Here is a 16,250-nt window from a genome sequence, read left to right on the forward strand (position 1 = left end):
TTGGTTTTGCACCATTACCTAAAGCCCCACTGCTTTTTCCCCCAGACACTACTTGAAACATTTCAGTTTTAGTTCAGAACATCTGCACCACTGTCCGTCCGTGTGTCATCTCATCAAACAGCGGGCTGCTGGCTTTTTCTGAAAGCCAGATAAAAGGCAGATAAAACAGACTCAGGTAGCGAAATGTCACCTTTCTTTCCTTTTTTTTTTTTTTTTTTTTTTTTTTTGCTTTCCCGGCCGGCCACACTTCACCTCGAAAAGATGGTAACATATTCTTTATTATTCCTTTGCTAATGCAGACAAGGTCGTCCGTTGTGCGTGCACTGATACACAAATCCAACTCATCGACACCTCAAGGTTGTTCAAACAAAACAAGAACGTGTTCTGGGGCAGAGAGGCCGTGCAGTAATTGCAACCTTATTTAACTGTTGAGGTCAAAGTACAAGCCTTAAAATATTTATCGTGCTGTGCTTTGTGTCAAAATAAACAACTTTAGGATCCAAATGCTCCAGCTGTTATCTGAAATCCATTTGTACTGACTCACATTGTTTGACTTTGCCTTGTTTGCTCACTGGCATGTATTGCGGCAGTACCTCCCTTTGTTTTCTGCATTTCCAGAGATCACTTGTGATTTTAACAACGCTACGCGTCGGTTTGCGATGATGTTCACGAGCATCCTCGCGGCACGCGATTGCTCATCACCTTTTGTTTAATCTTGGATCTGCTGCTTAGTTAACAAGTCGGTGGAAGTGAAGCGCTACCTGCGTAAAAACAGTTGAGGCCAAAGCACTGTTTCTGAGTTCAGAACAGGGTGGTGGTTATCATGTTCACATCTCTGGTCACTAGAGAAAAAGGCTGCACGGAAGATGAATTAGGAGGATTGCTATGGTATGAGGACTAAAAGTAATACTGACGTGTCGGCGAAGCAGCAAAACAAAATAACGCTGTGGGCAGCTCACATGGTAGGCTACATGTTAGAGCTGGCAAATAAGTAAAGATAGTAAGATTGGTGTATTCCAGTTGTGCTTTCAGTTACAAAGTGATGACTTCTAATCTAAATGCCAACCAATGTTACTTTGTCTACCGGAATGCACCGATTGAAGGTTATTTCTTACACTGTAAATTCATTTTTTTTTGCCCATAACTTTTACAATTGACAAATATGATTGCATCAAGTCTGGCTTAGGGTTAGGGTTGGGCTTAGGGTTAGGGTTGGGCTTAGGGTTAGGGTTAGAGTTGGGGTAAGGGTTAGGATTAGGGTTAGACTTATAGTCAAAACAGGTTAATATATACTTTTCAATGTCAGTGTCTGCCTTAAAAATAACAGTATCTGTGCGGCTATCATAGGGTTACGTGACCGGGAATAGAATTTCCAAAGCAAACGTGGTTGACAGATGTCAGGTTTCCCGGCATCTGCAATCAGTTTGAGTGTGTGTGTGTGTGGGGGAGCTCCTTCCCTCTTGGTACAGCTTGTACATTAACGCCTTGATGTAAAGATGGTGAGTAAAATGTGACTTGCTGTGCTTGGACTGCCGGTGTCATATTTTCCATTCAACGTGAGCTCATCCTCCTGACTTGCAAGTGGATTCATGTCTCGGTGGCACATTTCTGAGACAGCGGGGGAATTTCACATCATCAGGGTGGAAATTATTAAGTATAATTCAATCAGCTACTTCTTCGACTCAACAGCAAATGTTTAGTTCACTTAAATTAGTTTTCCCGCTACAGTTTCAGTTTAGAGAGGCAGATCTTTTGCTGCGAGACCGTACATCTGCAGCTGCTTCTGTCAGAGCTACTTTAGTGCAGGGGTTTAAAGAAAGACGACGTGAGCCTGCTTCCTGTAGATTTGTTAATCAAAGGTGTATGTAACAAGAGACTGTTTTCTTTAGTAGACTGAAGTCTGCAGTATATTCAAATCAGTCAGGAGAACCTGTGCCTGTAAGATGGTGAAATAAAAGTGTGTGTTTTATCTTTAAATCGACTTGAAATTCATAAAACGTACGTATCTTAAATGAGTTAAACCAGGTACAATAGGTCTTGTATCTCGGGTTGAGTACATTTTCCAACTTGCAGAATGTGGACCAACCAGTGTCAAACTTTCCACTGTCACCAGTTCACTCAGGGAATTAATGTTGAGCTGATCTGAGCGGCCACTGCTGGTATCTGATATCTGAAGTTGATGACATTTGTCATTTTTACTGCTGAAAGCATAAGTCAGCATTGTCTTAAAATGAAAAGCTGCTTGTGGTGAGATTTCTACACTGATCTGCGCTAATAAGAAAAGAAAGACAACAGCAATATTGCTGTCATAGCTTAGCGGGTTTGACCTTACCTCATATTTGCACTTGCACTATGTTCACACTATCTTTCTCGAGGTTGTATCACTCGCAGGCTGAGGTGGATCAAACCCAGCAGAGTAAAGGCAGAACTGACAGTGAATTTCTTCTTCTATCCGTCTACCTAGTGAGCCCGATATAGAACGTGGGAGTGGTTTAAGTTGTCCAAAGTATTTATAAACGTCACACAATGTGTCCTCTGTCACACTAATGAGCGATTTGATCATGCTGATGTATGCTAACGCCTCCTGTCGAGCTAAGTTGCGTATTTCCTCAATAATGACTGGCATATTTATTTACCTTTTATTATCATGTTTTTGGGCTGGATTACGTTGTGCATACAAGCTTTCAGGGTTGAGTCATAATCAGAATTTACTGTTATTCTCTAAAATAACCAAAGCCGGAGATAGAGGAACAAATAATGACTTAGCATACGCGTGCGCTTTCAGTGAGCGAGAGAGATTTTAAGGCTGACTGGCAAACTATAAATCATATCCCCAAGTCATGATACGTGCACAGAAAAAACAGCCCTGTCAGTGGTTATGAAACAGTGCTAGGTAGTGATTTATTTGGGACAGTTGCTGTTACATTATTCTATTACATGACAAATAATAATGTGCATACAGAGGGCAACACGCAGATTAGATTAATTGGAAGTCAAGTGAAGACGTTTCACCACTCATCTAAGCAGCTTCTTCCGTTCTGAAGGACTGGTGGGGAGTTTGGGTTTAATTAGGAGCATTTGTGGGAGCCGCCCGTTTTAAACTCATGACCAGATGACACATGACTAGTGTCTGTTAATGAACAGCTGTTTATGTGAGTCTTGAAGAATCCTTACAGTTCCGTTTGCCTCCACGTCCACTTATATCTCCCTCCACCAGCGTTCCCTGGTTGACTGTCAGTTTATAGCGAACGACTCTTTTCAAATGCTAATTAAGGCCTCACGCTATGATCCAACAGTGCGCTCTCGTTACTCTGTGCCAAAGCTAGGAATCGGTCGACGTTTTCTAAAGGGGACCCACACAGGTTTCCCACATACGTTAGGAATGCTGGCAGCAACTGCATCGTGAGCAGATTTTATTTTCTAATTGTTTTTAGGCTGTAACCGCGCTAGCATTATCGTACATTTGAACATAATTGTGTGTCTAGACACAACAGAGTAGGTTGAAATAACGGAAGATTTGGTGTTTTTTAATCTCTGGACTATTTAGGAACTGTCTAGGAATCCACCCATCCTTCCAAGCATGAACTGCTTGTCCCGTTGAGCCCCCATGCTTGTAGTTCAGTGTTCTGCAGCCCAGAGGGAGTGGCCAGAGCACAGCCGTGCTTTCCCGCTGTGTGACAGCGACCTGTGCCAAGATTAAATTAGAAAACTAGTAATCCTGTTGCCTTATTGTTCTAAGCAGCTCTCGGTGTTGTCTGCCTAACCAGCCAATGGCTCCCGGGCTTCTAACCAATCAGAACATTGTGAATTGATTTCCTCTTCCTGACTGACTCACAAATATCCAATCCAGCGTGGTTTTCCCTGCCTTCCTGCTCGCTAAGCTGCCCGCGGTTGTGATGTTTTGTCTGACTGGGGATTACGGGATGCTGCCTCGTTCCGGTTGTGACCGTGACGTGGGCTCTGCGTGCAGCTGTACAGCACGGATAACCAGCGTGCGTCGATTGGAATCGTTTTAAATTGACGCTTTTACGTAAACCTGAGCCAAATGTCCTCCTCGAGTGGGGGGGCGGCGGCGGCGGCGGCGGCGGAATCGGGAGGATTCCGCTCGGCGTTGTGTCATTTTGTGAGTGTGAGAGATGGTTCCGCTGTGAACAGAACCAGGTGCCGCTGAAATGCTGCAGTGGTGTGGCTTGCAGGACAGAGGACAGCCGTGGTGATCAGAGCCTTTTCATGTTTTTCCGGCCGGCTGTTAAGTGCTTCTGTTCTCTGCTGTGCTCAGAAACAGGTAGAGGGTGTGTGTGTGTCTTTGTGCGTGTACGCCTACGTGTGACCAGGGCAAATAATATATTCCATACGTTATGTTGATTTGGGTCAGTAATTGTCTTTTAATTATAAAATGATTATGACATTGAGATAGATTAATCTGTATTGTCTCTACAATACCAAATAAATTCTAACATTTTCCACCGGCGTTCATGGTCCCCAGAACATGAAGTTTATAGCCGTAACCATCCACCTAACGTTCCCTCTAGTGCAGCCCACATTGCCATTTGCGGTTTTGATTGAAAACTATTAATTACATGCCCCCGTGAGGATATATTCTGCTCTGATGATTCAACAAATCTCAGATTTGGCACATTTTGGCACATTCTTTTTCCAAACTGTGAGGGTTATTCAGGGTAACGTTGCTTCACATGGAAACGAAAACAAAAATGTAAATGATTAATAGTTTATTCATTTGAATAAAACTATAGCTTAGTCAGTTTCTTCTGCTGTTTTATGTATTTTCATGTAAATGAGAAATTGTAATGTATTGTATTAGGAAAGCAACAGATGAATCAATAATGAAAGTAATGCTGTGTTTCTGTATTAAATTAAACATAATTGTTGTTTTCAGGGCATCAGTTATTGTCACGTCAACTTGGAATAACAAGCATTCATTCTAGACAGTTACAAGAAAACCTCTACAGTGTGTGTGTGTGTGTGCGTGTGTGTGTGCGTGTGTGCGTGCGTGTGTGTGTGTGTGTGTGTGTGTGTGTGTGTGTGTGTGTGTGTGTGTGTTGTGCGGTACTGTCCCGTCATTCATCCCTCTCGTATTACCCAATCCATCCCCATTGCCTCGGCCTCCTGCCAGTTTTGTGTTAAGTTATGTCTTGCGTTAGCATTTTGGTTAAACTAATGTATTCCTTTTGCTTTTTGTCTTCTGTCTCCTTTTTTTTTTTTTTTTTTTTAATTATTTCCTTATTTTTTTTTTTTTATTATCATTTGTTGTCTCCCGCTGTGGCTGCGACTTCTCCTGCTGCTGCTGTCGCTGACGCTGACCACTATCGCCAACCCTGCCGCACGCAAACCCACCGCTGCCAACATCCGATCAACACAACACAACACATGATGATGGACGTCCCCCCCCCCACCCCCACCTTGACCCCCACCCCCACCCTTCAATCTTTATCTCACGCCTCTGTGCAAACCTTTTCAACCCCCTCTCACTTTCTTGTCCTCCCCGTTTTCCACTATTACTTTATTGTCTTCCTCTTGTACTTTTCTTTTTGTGCCTCCATCCTTCACCCCTGCTAGCAGCATGCAGAGTTGAGAGAGCACCATGCCACCTCCGGTAAGCCAGTGACCTTTCACAGATGGGGCTAAGGGCAGTGGTATTCAGGGCTGGACGGGACATAGGGGAGCGTGTGTGTGTACAATTTTAACCTGTTTCTCACAGTTTGACATAAATTTTCCTTAGGGTCTGTGTGTAGCAAATCTGCCTCCTTTAAAATGCCACAAACCTTCTCCAAAGTGTTTTTTTTTAACTAATTGAGTACTCACTGCTTGTTGCTTAGGTTGAAATCTTGAAATTACACTATATATTGAATATTTTTTCCAGTCATTTATTCAACAAGAACACATGCACTTAAATTAACTTCACTGGGATCCAAATATAGGCAATCACTTCGTGTAAAGTGGAGACAATAAATATGAGTTTCAATAAACTATGTAAAAAAGACAAACCAGCAGGATGAAAAGTGGTGAGCTTTCTGCAGCCAAAGAGAATGTCTCCTCGTCAGCCATGTCTTATATCCACACCTTCTCGAGTGTAGTTGGTTGGACCAAGTCTTTCCAAGTTCCCCCCCAAAATAAAGCCCCTCTGCGACACTGTTGCGTGTTCAATCCATCAGACCTGCAGCACAGTTTAAACTGGAAGGGGGGAGCCATGGCAACAAGTGGTGCGTTTGCCATAAATCAGGACCACTACTCCGGTATCCAAGCACCTAATGAGTCCAACACCCTAGTCCTGATTAACACCAATCTCCCCCTTATCCAGATGTACTTCACAAGCATGCAGCCACATACATCAAGACTAAATGCTTTCAAGTAGCTGGTAAGAGAGGCCTAATATATTCATGCATTGGTGAACGTACACAAAGAGTGAGAGGTTCTATAACTCTCTTGTTCTTATATTTATGCTATTCCTCAGTAGATTATTCTCTCTGAAGCAGCTAGCAGCCCCAAACGATTTTATATCTCCCACCTAAAAGGCTTCAGAATCACTAGAAGATTCTGCTGCCATGAAGCTGTTTCTGAATACACAACTCTGTTATGTATTCATCTGTCCAGAGCTCATAGTTCCTAAAGGCCTGATCTTTGCGTCTATGTTCATTGGCAAACTGTAATTGTTCTTTTTGGCCAGTGGTTTTTATTTCTGCCTCCAACGCAGATCAAATGTCTGCAATCTCCTTTTGATGCACCAAACGTTTGCTTGTTCAAATACGTCATTGCCCAAAGAGCCTGTGGGATTTCTCGGTGTCCGTTGCTTTCTTTTCCCGTGACTCTACTGTATATGTGATACGCATAATCCCCAGGAGAGATCACACACACACACACAGACGAAGCTGCATTTACAGGTCACGCAACGTCTCAGCCGATGAACACACACTGCTGTCTGATAGGATAGGCAGCCTGTGACGTAACGGGATCCTGATTTGGATTACATAGCATCCTGGTTTGTGTGCCTATACTATATCAACATGCCTTATCTACATTCGTTCAGTATGCTGCTCCGTAACTTGAGCAGAACCCCAGTGGGGCTTAACGACAGCAAAAAAAAAACAAAAAACAGTCACACACCATAATGCTCTTTTACCTGAGTTCACAAGAATTACTCCCAAATGTGCCAACAACTATTTCCAATCTAATTCTGAGCACCGCTGTGGATCATAAGTCACTGGATAACGTTTACAGGGAATAACAGGAGGTAACACATAGCAGAGGCTTTCTTGCAGCAGCAGATGGTACGTGTAAAAACAACATAAGCACAAACAGGATTATAATTTGGTGTGAGGCCTTGTGTATTGTCACAATAACTAATTAATTGCCAGCCACACTAAGACCCAAGACTCCGTGCGTGCGAGAATTTAATTAGCTAGCAAGCAAAGAAGGTGAAAGGCTAAAAACTGATGGAAGCAGTTGTATCAAATAAACAGTCAAATACATTTTTTTTGAAACATAGGTTAACAGAAAAAAAATAATCATCCATGTACCTTGAAAAATGTCAACAAATAATTCCACCATCTTCTCTCACCTGTATATTGTGATATTAGAAGTCATTGCAGTTCAAAATCAAAGATTCCTCTTGCACTCAAAGATAAAATAAGTTGTGTTTGGACATATTTTGCACCTTGTTTCAAACTGTTACTGTTAAGCAATAACGTTCCTGCCGGTTTCATTAGCGGCAGGTAAACAAGGTGCCCTGATAAGGGACAAGCACACATATTCAGGGTGTCGGCTCTCATGAAAACCCTCTTTTTCTAGTCATAAGACACAGATGAATCTACACGTTATGTAAGTTATCAAAACGGGTTATGAAACGGAGGGCGGCATCTATCATCTGCTCCGCGGGAGGGCTGTCTGTAGATGTTCTCTGATCTGAAATGAGATGTCTGATCTTTTCTCCCGTCTTCTCCCCTTCCCCGCTCCGTTTCCCCTCCTCTTTCTATTTTCGACGCGCTGCCTCCCCCTTCCCCGTCTCCAGCTGCCGTAGTGTGCGGGGATGACACCGTCCTTCTGACCCCAGGCAGGATGAGCCAGCGCCAGGTGAAGGAGCGGGACAAGGAGAGGGAGCGGGAGAGGGAGAGGGAGAAGGAGGCGGGCCTCCAAACACCTAACAGGGAGCATGTTTCCACCCCCTCAGCGCTTAGCCCGGGGGTCAGCTACAGCCACGGTAAGAGCAGCACTGCCTTTGGAACGATTGCTCAACGGTCCTCTTTCTTGTATCTCTTTCTTGACTGGAAACCAGTCAGCATCCAGTGAGGAACTACTGGCAGCTATCACTGTGTCTTAGGCGTGTCAACAATCACAACAGTATGGTGGCCTCAGAGACGAGCATTCAGATCGCTTGCATCAATCGGTGTTTGCACTATTTTAAAGGACAAAAGGATCGAAAGTTTCCCTGTTCAAATACATCAAGGTATTTGAACAATCAAATAGCAAAAAGCCCCTGAGACGCACTTCCTGGTCACATTAATTCACACACATTTACCGTATTTCCTCTAATAGTGGCTGGTATGCACTTAATAGCTGGGTGGGGTCATGGTTTACCAGAACAAATAAGGAAATAAATAAAGAGCTTGCGTGTATGAAGATATTATGATAGATAGATGGATGGATAGATGGATAGATGGATAGATACTTTATTGAGATAAATAAAGTGTCTGTCTGTCTGTCTCTCAGCCAATTTAGATGTAGTAACGCACAAGTGCCACAGATGGCAGTAGCTACATTTGAAGTGAACCCAGCTTTTCAACAAAACACTGTCAAAACAACAAAGAGCTTAAGCGTCATTGCGCAAGCTTCATGTGAACAACATGTCAATGTTGCCCAATAAATAGATCCTGTTTTTTCAGACTGATACCATGGTGTCGTTTATCCGTTCTGACCACTTCTCTTTAAGCGTTTATTAGTCCTTCCCGGCTGCTGTTGCGTATATGGTGTAGCTACCTGCAGAGTAAGTGGTAGGAAAAGTTTGAGCAAATATACTGTACGATCCAAAGGGAATTCGGAATAAAGGCCTCCCTCTAACAGAAAAAAAGCCTTCCTCCAGTAATGGCTGGGTTTTCTACGTGATTGCCACTATTAGAGGAAACACTGTGTACTACTGGATCTACAGGTCATGCAGCAACTCACCTGATGATCACACACTGCTGTCGGATAGGACAGACACACGGCGGTAGAACTGGATTAGGATTTGGATTATATAGAATCTTGGTTTGATGCTAACATCTTTTTAGAGGCATCTTTTCCCGAGTGTAAAAGGACGAGAAACCTTGTCAATTCACATGCCTCAAATTGCTCGTTCCAAAATCCCTGTTAATGACATTTCCCTGTATACCTGGAGATTCCAGTGCATATGGAAGCTTCCAGGGTTGGAGTTGGAGAATGTGAGCTTTGTGCAGGTCTAGCTAAGACCAGGGTGGAGATCAGTAAATAATAAGTGAACGTGTGCGTGTCGAAAGTCATGACGCACACACATAAAACAGCACGGTTCTCAGTTCTGGAGCAGCGGTAGAGATCCATTAGAGACATCAGCAGCCCAGATCGGATCTAAATGCAGGGTATGGGTAACAGCCTCATAGTGTGTCTTATTTTTACTACTATTACAGAGTCACATACAGTCATTAGTGAATCATCGTATAAACTCAGAAAGGTCTTATGACCAGCACCCAAACACATCACATTCAGACTCTGTTTCAGCTCAGATTTCTCAGTCAATGAAGACTGAAATTTCACACTAAAAAACAAGCAGCCTCGTAAACAAATTGGTGACCGGGCCTTGATTACGTTAGGATTAGACTAGGAGGTGAATAAAAGCTTTTGTTTAGTTCGCCAAAGCAACATTTTCATGATAACATGCGCAACAATGTGTGTCCCGTGTTTTAACAAATTTGTGCTATTTTGCCACTAAGTTTTATCTTTTCCCATTATCTCAGAAATGTCACTGAGGTTAAAAAAAAAAAAAAAGATCAGCGTTGCTTTGAAAGTCGACCAGCAATTCTGAGAAATTTCTAGCTTAACCAGATGTAATTTGACCATTTGTTCTGCTCTGATGTGTATGATACCCCGCACATTTTCTGGAAACTCGAGTTCTGTGTGAGGAAGCTGAACGTAGCAACAGTTGGTCACTGAATCATCAAATTGGTTGTCTCAGAGAGAGTCAGTGTATATGTAGCTGTGCATTTCATGTAGATATCTACATGCTTAAAATGTAGATATGCTGCATCTTTCTCAGACCTGGTGGAGAAGCATCATGTGTATCTGAACAAATGGTCTCAACACCTGTTTTACTGAGGATTTACCAGGAGGTAACTGGAGTGAGCCAGGTATCCTGAATCAAATATGTCCAAACTATCAACTACACAAGTCTGGATTTCAGATTGGGGTACCTGGTATTGATAAAATTGCCTTCTAGTTAGTTGATGAATAATCATCATCTGAGCTGTGTTTGTGATACAGCAACAACTGTAGCTTTCATCCCTCAAACACAGAGCTCTCATTCTGAGAACCATCAGCCTGGTTTTGGGCTAATACTGGTCACACCGAGTCCTCATGAAATGGAATAGGAACGAATCAAAGAGAGGATGTAATGTGGAGAAATAAGGGCGGTCTTACATCACAGCTCAGACTGTGTCAACCTTGTGTTAGAGCACCCTCTTGTGGTGTCTTGGCTCTCACTGTGGAACTGCAAAAAATGGATGCTCATCTTCTTTGTATCAGTGTAAATTCATTTACAACCTTATGAGAGCGGTGATTATATTTTATTTTTTACAGATACAAACTCGGACAGAATTATGGTTGCTCTGGATGTTCCACTGCAGAGTCTTGTAGAATGTCTTTAACACGCTTCAACGTTCATCCCACCTGACTACTTGAAACTAACATTACCTTTAAAGGCTCCAGCTAAGGGATTTTCAGATGGGCAACTGAAACAAATGTTATCATTAAATCCCACTTGTCTTAGTTTCGGCTTGTTTGTTTGGGTGTGAAGCACAAAAAAAACTCCATAGCTGTTTTTTTTTTTGTTTTTTTTTCACACATCATTGTATGGTTGTACTCTTTCATGGTTGATTCTTACTCCCCACCACAAGAGGGAGTGAGAAGAACAAAGAATTGAGAAACCCTGTCTGTAACATATATAGTAGGCTAAACTAAATGTTTCTTTAGTGTCATTTTATTTTCTCTAGAAGCTCATCCATTAACACTTCTTTGTAATGGCCCTCCTTAACACTCTTCCATCAGTCTCGTCCTACGGAAGAGTTTTTGGACCACCCATTTTTGTCACTTTACTCTTCCGTGGCGTCCTGATCAGTTGAATCATATTGACATAATTAAATGTTCATTGCTACTTCATAGTTTTCATAGGTGTTTCACCTCCTGACCATACCTGCATCTGAGAAACAAGAGTCAGCGAGAGGCTTTCTCTGACCCTCGACTCCCTGCAGTCTGAAACGGTATCCGCGGCAACCGATTTGACTCCAACTCCAGCCATTGGTCTCGGTGTCACATTAATGACACTGTGTGCCTTGATTAGTTTGAGCTTTACTGTATTAATTAACAGTTGATTTTGAAGTCCTTATTGTGGGGCTGTCACACGAGGAAATACAGACTCCAGAGTCACGGGGTGATGCCTGCTGCTGCAGTCACGTAGTTATTTATACATTTCAGAAGGTTGTAGGAGTTGGGTGAAAATTCACAGCTAAGGTGTGAAGATGGAAAGTTTTTTTTTTTTTTTTAGTAAGGTTCCATACTTCATTTTTAGTAAGTTAATTAGAATGACTTCTAGAGGATGTCTCTCCCAAGTTCTGTTAAAATAATTGCCTTTGATTCCACCCCAGCAGTGAAGCTGTTGGCTCCGACTAACCCACTGGCACACATCGATATTAGGGCTATGGATTTCCTGACTCGATTTAAGTCAGTATCACGTCATTTAGAGATGTTTCAGTTTACATGGTATGGTAGAAAGATTTCCCTGAATGTGTGTTGTCATTGGTTTTGGTGATTTGTGTTATTACCACAATATGTTATGTTAAAAAAACAAACCCAGCTCTAACTGGTATACTCCATAATCATTGTTAAAACTGTATTCATGGGATTTGATAAACTCATCTTCTATTCCCAGGCATGATTATCATCATGTTGTATTTTATTGTAAACAAGCTACATTCAGATTATAGGGGTCTCTTGGGCGTTTTAGTTATGATCATGTCAGCAGTCACCTTGATACATCTGTTCATTACTGCTGATATCCTCCGATGGGGTTCATGTTTGATATCACTTAACTATGAAACTGTGTTTGCGACAATCTGAGTAATAACAGAGTATTATTACCAGTAATACCAGTAATTGCGTCAGTATTAATGTTATTAGCATTAGTAGTATTGTTTTATTTAAAACAATACGAAATAAGAGTTGACCAGATCGGATATTTGTTCTCGAGGTTCGTTGTCTTTTCCATATGTCGAGGATTGACGCTGACGTTTGTAGACAGTGATCAATGTTGTAAATATCTTACATTTTCTGATTTTCTGATGAAGAACTATACCTGCCTTATCAGTGACGAAGTTATTGGACTCTTGATAATTCCTCTCGTTGTTGGGCTTTAATAGGTGAAAGGAAACCTGTTATTTGTGGATTCTGATGTATTTGGAGTGTTGTCACTCTGATATTGTTCCACTGATTCATCACAAGGAAGTCGTCTTTCCTTTATGACTCACCGAGAGCAAAAATAAACCCAGGCGGTTGTTTGACAAGACTTCTTTAATCGGCTTTTAAGCCGCTCTCACTTTAACCGCCTTGCATCGAGCCGTCCTCTTTCCAGGTGATCAGTCTGCCTGTGACGGTGGAGACTGCGTCTCACGCAGCGGAGGGGGGGGGGGGATATGATGACGAATTGAGACAGATAGCAAACATGACGTGGAGATGGAGAGATACATTAAGGAACTGATATGAGCGGAGGTTGGAGATGAAGAGCAAGGGAGTTCGAGAGCAGGTGGGGTCAGCGCGGATTTAAGCTCAGCCGCAGGGATTATGCCCTGTCAGACGGGGTTAACAGCATAGAGGGGGCCGGTCTTATCTGCACCCTCAGCCACTGCCAATCCGCTGTCCCTTCTTCCTCCTGCGCTCTCCTCCAATGAGTGGCTGAGCCCCGGAAGGCCTGAGCACTAAGAGGGTAAGGTTTGACAGCGGAGATATGCACCACAGATAATGAAGACGTCGTGGTAGTGCGGGGATGCCGGACGACGACATGGAGAATATCTCCTCTCCAGGGCCTGAGCTCTGCTCGGAAACCGGAGACTTGCCTGGACTGACGCCACTCGGGTGGAAAACAGGGTTTTAGCATGAATCGGGGGACTTAAACTGCTGTCAGCACTTGACCTTGGGATACTTTTTTTGACGTGTTTGACGCGCAAGGTACAGTATTAAGTAGTGCTGTAAAAGGTAGTGGAACTGTAAACATAGTGGTTGTTGGTGTTCGGTCAAGAAAAAGAAGATCCATGAACTCCACATGCTTGTTAGTTTGTGTCCATTTTCTATCTGAGGTAGCGCTCATGAGGACAGAAGGGAGATCGCACCAATGTTGCTCGCCAGTGTTTTAATGTGGACTGAAACTGGACCCATAAATTTTTGATGTTCTTACAGTGAGTATGACAGAGAGACTTGCAGCGGAAGATGCCTATAGGCCAGAGTTTTTAAAAAGCTCCTTTGTTCTGAAGCTAATCCCAAGCTTACAGGGTCTCACAGCCTTTATGTAAGTCTATAGATGTTAGTCTGCATGTGACCTGCTGTCTGCGGTGTGTGTATCACTTGCACTGTGTGGCATCAGATGAAATGCTTGAAGTTGTTGAGTGACTGTGTTTCAAATGGACCGCTGTATAGTCACCAAAAGTTTTGTCTCACAATTGAATCTTGAAGAAATTGTTAAACCTCCACCGTCCTGATAAAAATATTTGATCTACAGTTGGTAATGAACATTTTCTCTGAGAACATTTCCTGTAATTTGTTTAGCAGCAAGTCTAGGATAAACAAGGCTTACACGCTCTTTTGGCACAGTAGCAGTGAGCTAAATGCTAACTTCCCTGATTCCCGTAATAGCACTAACATCCTGATAGCGACCATCGGATTGTGAGAGCTTGCTAACATTTGCTAAACAACATTGACCACAAGTACAACCAGAGCTGATTTTACAAGAACACGGTCATTTAAAGGGACCTTTCACTGCTGTTAATGTGGACAGTCATGGTGGACATTTGTAGTTCATTGACAAGCTCTTGACCTCAGAGACATTCACACTGATGCAGAAATGTGTCCATAAAAGAGCTGAAACCACAATCCTTCATAGACCAGACAGACTCCCATTGGCCCTGACTAAATATGATGAGTGTCTTTACTATGGTGATACTAATATGCTTTATAGTGATCATCTTAGCTGGATAGTTTTCTAACCTTAGCTAAATAACATATAATTAAAATTCAACTGGGGCTGATAGGAACTGTATTATTAGGGTTCAAGTTTCACGACTATCTGTTGGGCTGTATCATGTTCTGTCTAAACTGATAGAACAACTGACTAAATAGGGCCACACCACTGGCTGCATTGCTAATTAAAACGCTAATTCTTGATAATGTCTAGCTGTAGTTTTGGCTGCTCCAGTGATTACTGTCACGCGTTACAGCCATAGCTCCCCGTACCAGCACTCCTTGTACCTCTTGTAGCTGACACCAGTTCACCTGATACGTATAATGCTCACTGTTGAGTACTGGAGCTGACACATGTGGTGCATGAGTAACTCCATCCAGCCAGTGACGAGAAAGAGCTCATTTACATGCTCCTAAAACTTATAATATTGTCCTGGTCTGAGACAAAATGTGAAACATATATGTACCAAGAAATTGGCATTACCGTGCCTGATTGCATTGGCTGTAAGTTTCATTAGTTATAGTGTGGTTTAGCTCTTTGAGAATCACTACTGATTAGCAAATCCTGCCTTTAATGAACATGACTCAGAAAAATGACCTAGAAGGTGACTAATTTTAGAATATGCTTCTCAAGTGCCATTGGACTAGCATAATTGGACATTTTCCCCGCAAGCAGGTTAATTAGGTTCGAGATTGGAATAATACACGGAGAACATCTAATTCCCTGTATTAATTAAAGCATATTTGAGCAGACAGAGAAGCAGATTTGTCACTTGTAGATTGGTCAGTCACCTCAGGGACAGTTGTTTTGGGCTGCATGGTTTACCCCTGTAAATGTCAGGCAAATTGGTGTTCATTGCAATAGAACCACTCACAGTTTCACTCAGAGAGTATTTATAGTCTCTTGGACGTAGTGACATAAAAAGTGATCTTATCAGGGGGACACTGAGTCACAATGACCCTCTCCCATTATTTCAACACATCATAGTCATTATCTAAATTGTGGTTTCAGAACAACATGGTCCTGTATTTTGAATCTCCACCTGTGAATGCTGAAAATAGTAAATATGTTGGAATATATTTACATTCTGACTGACTAAGTTAATATTTTCCTTGCCATTCGTCGGTCCAGGCAGTCAGCGGGTCGTCTGAGCAGTGGTGCGATAACATACTTCCTTCTGTCCTCAATAAAATTCCTGCTTTGTGCTTGTGTGTGCGTGTAGTCACAGTTTACAAGCTGTATCTATTGGTTTTGTGTGGTTAGAAACATGATGAGGGGGGGCATGAAAGGGACATTTCACTGCTTCTGACGTGGACATGTCATGCTTACTACCAGTGGTTTTGATATCTCATAACAGGACAACCTCTTCAGGGACATTCATGCTTACGGCTAGCTTTTCTTTGTCATCATACATTCTAAGTACGAAACACTGTTTCAAGAACTAGAACAAATAATTGTTGCAGCACAGAGAAAAGAGCAATTTCACATCTGCATATCAATGACAAGTGTTAAGTCCATCTGCCGTTGAAGATTATGTTATCTAACCAAAAACAGCGGAATGGCCTCTAATTCCCTGCTGTCAACATTTCGCTTCAGATTTAAAACAGCAATCCCGAACCGAAGATATCTTTTGCTCTCTTTGCTTGCAACTGTGGCAATAAGTGGAAACTGTGGGGGTGTTTATGAGCCTCACTTCCCAGAGATCCGAATGGTTGTGACGCTATCAGTTTGTTAGCGTTATCCCTGCGTAAAGATAGGGTCATGATACTGTTTTGCTTGAGTCTCC

The 16,250-nt window shown here is 42.4% G+C and overlaps 1 protein-coding gene across 14 annotated transcripts in view; it reads left to right on the forward strand.

The window, feature by feature from the left end:
• Positions 1–16,250, forward strand: part of osbpl8 (oxysterol binding protein-like 8) — an 89,254-nt gene that overhangs the window by 38,947 nt on the left and 34,057 nt on the right. For 7 of the 14 annotated variants that reach the window (XM_047574812.1, XM_047574817.1, XM_047574816.1 and 4 more), the window contains 2 exons: positions 5,578–5,614; positions 8,027–8,215. In XM_047574812.1, coding sequence (XP_047430768.1) covers positions 5,578–5,614; positions 8,027–8,215 — 226 coding nt within the window. Of the gene's footprint in view, positions 1–4,143; positions 4,286–5,577; positions 5,615–8,026; positions 8,216–16,250 lie in introns of those variants that run through there. The other 7 variants (XM_047574820.1, XM_047574822.1, XM_047574825.1 and 4 more) reach the window with 3 other exon arrangements.

Source organism: Mugil cephalus, chromosome 22 (assembly GCF_022458985.1).
Source record: "Mugil cephalus isolate CIBA_MC_2020 chromosome 22, CIBA_Mcephalus_1.1, whole genome shotgun sequence".
In the NCBI taxonomy this organism is placed as follows: Eukaryota; Metazoa; Chordata; class Actinopteri; order Mugiliformes; family Mugilidae; genus Mugil; species Mugil cephalus.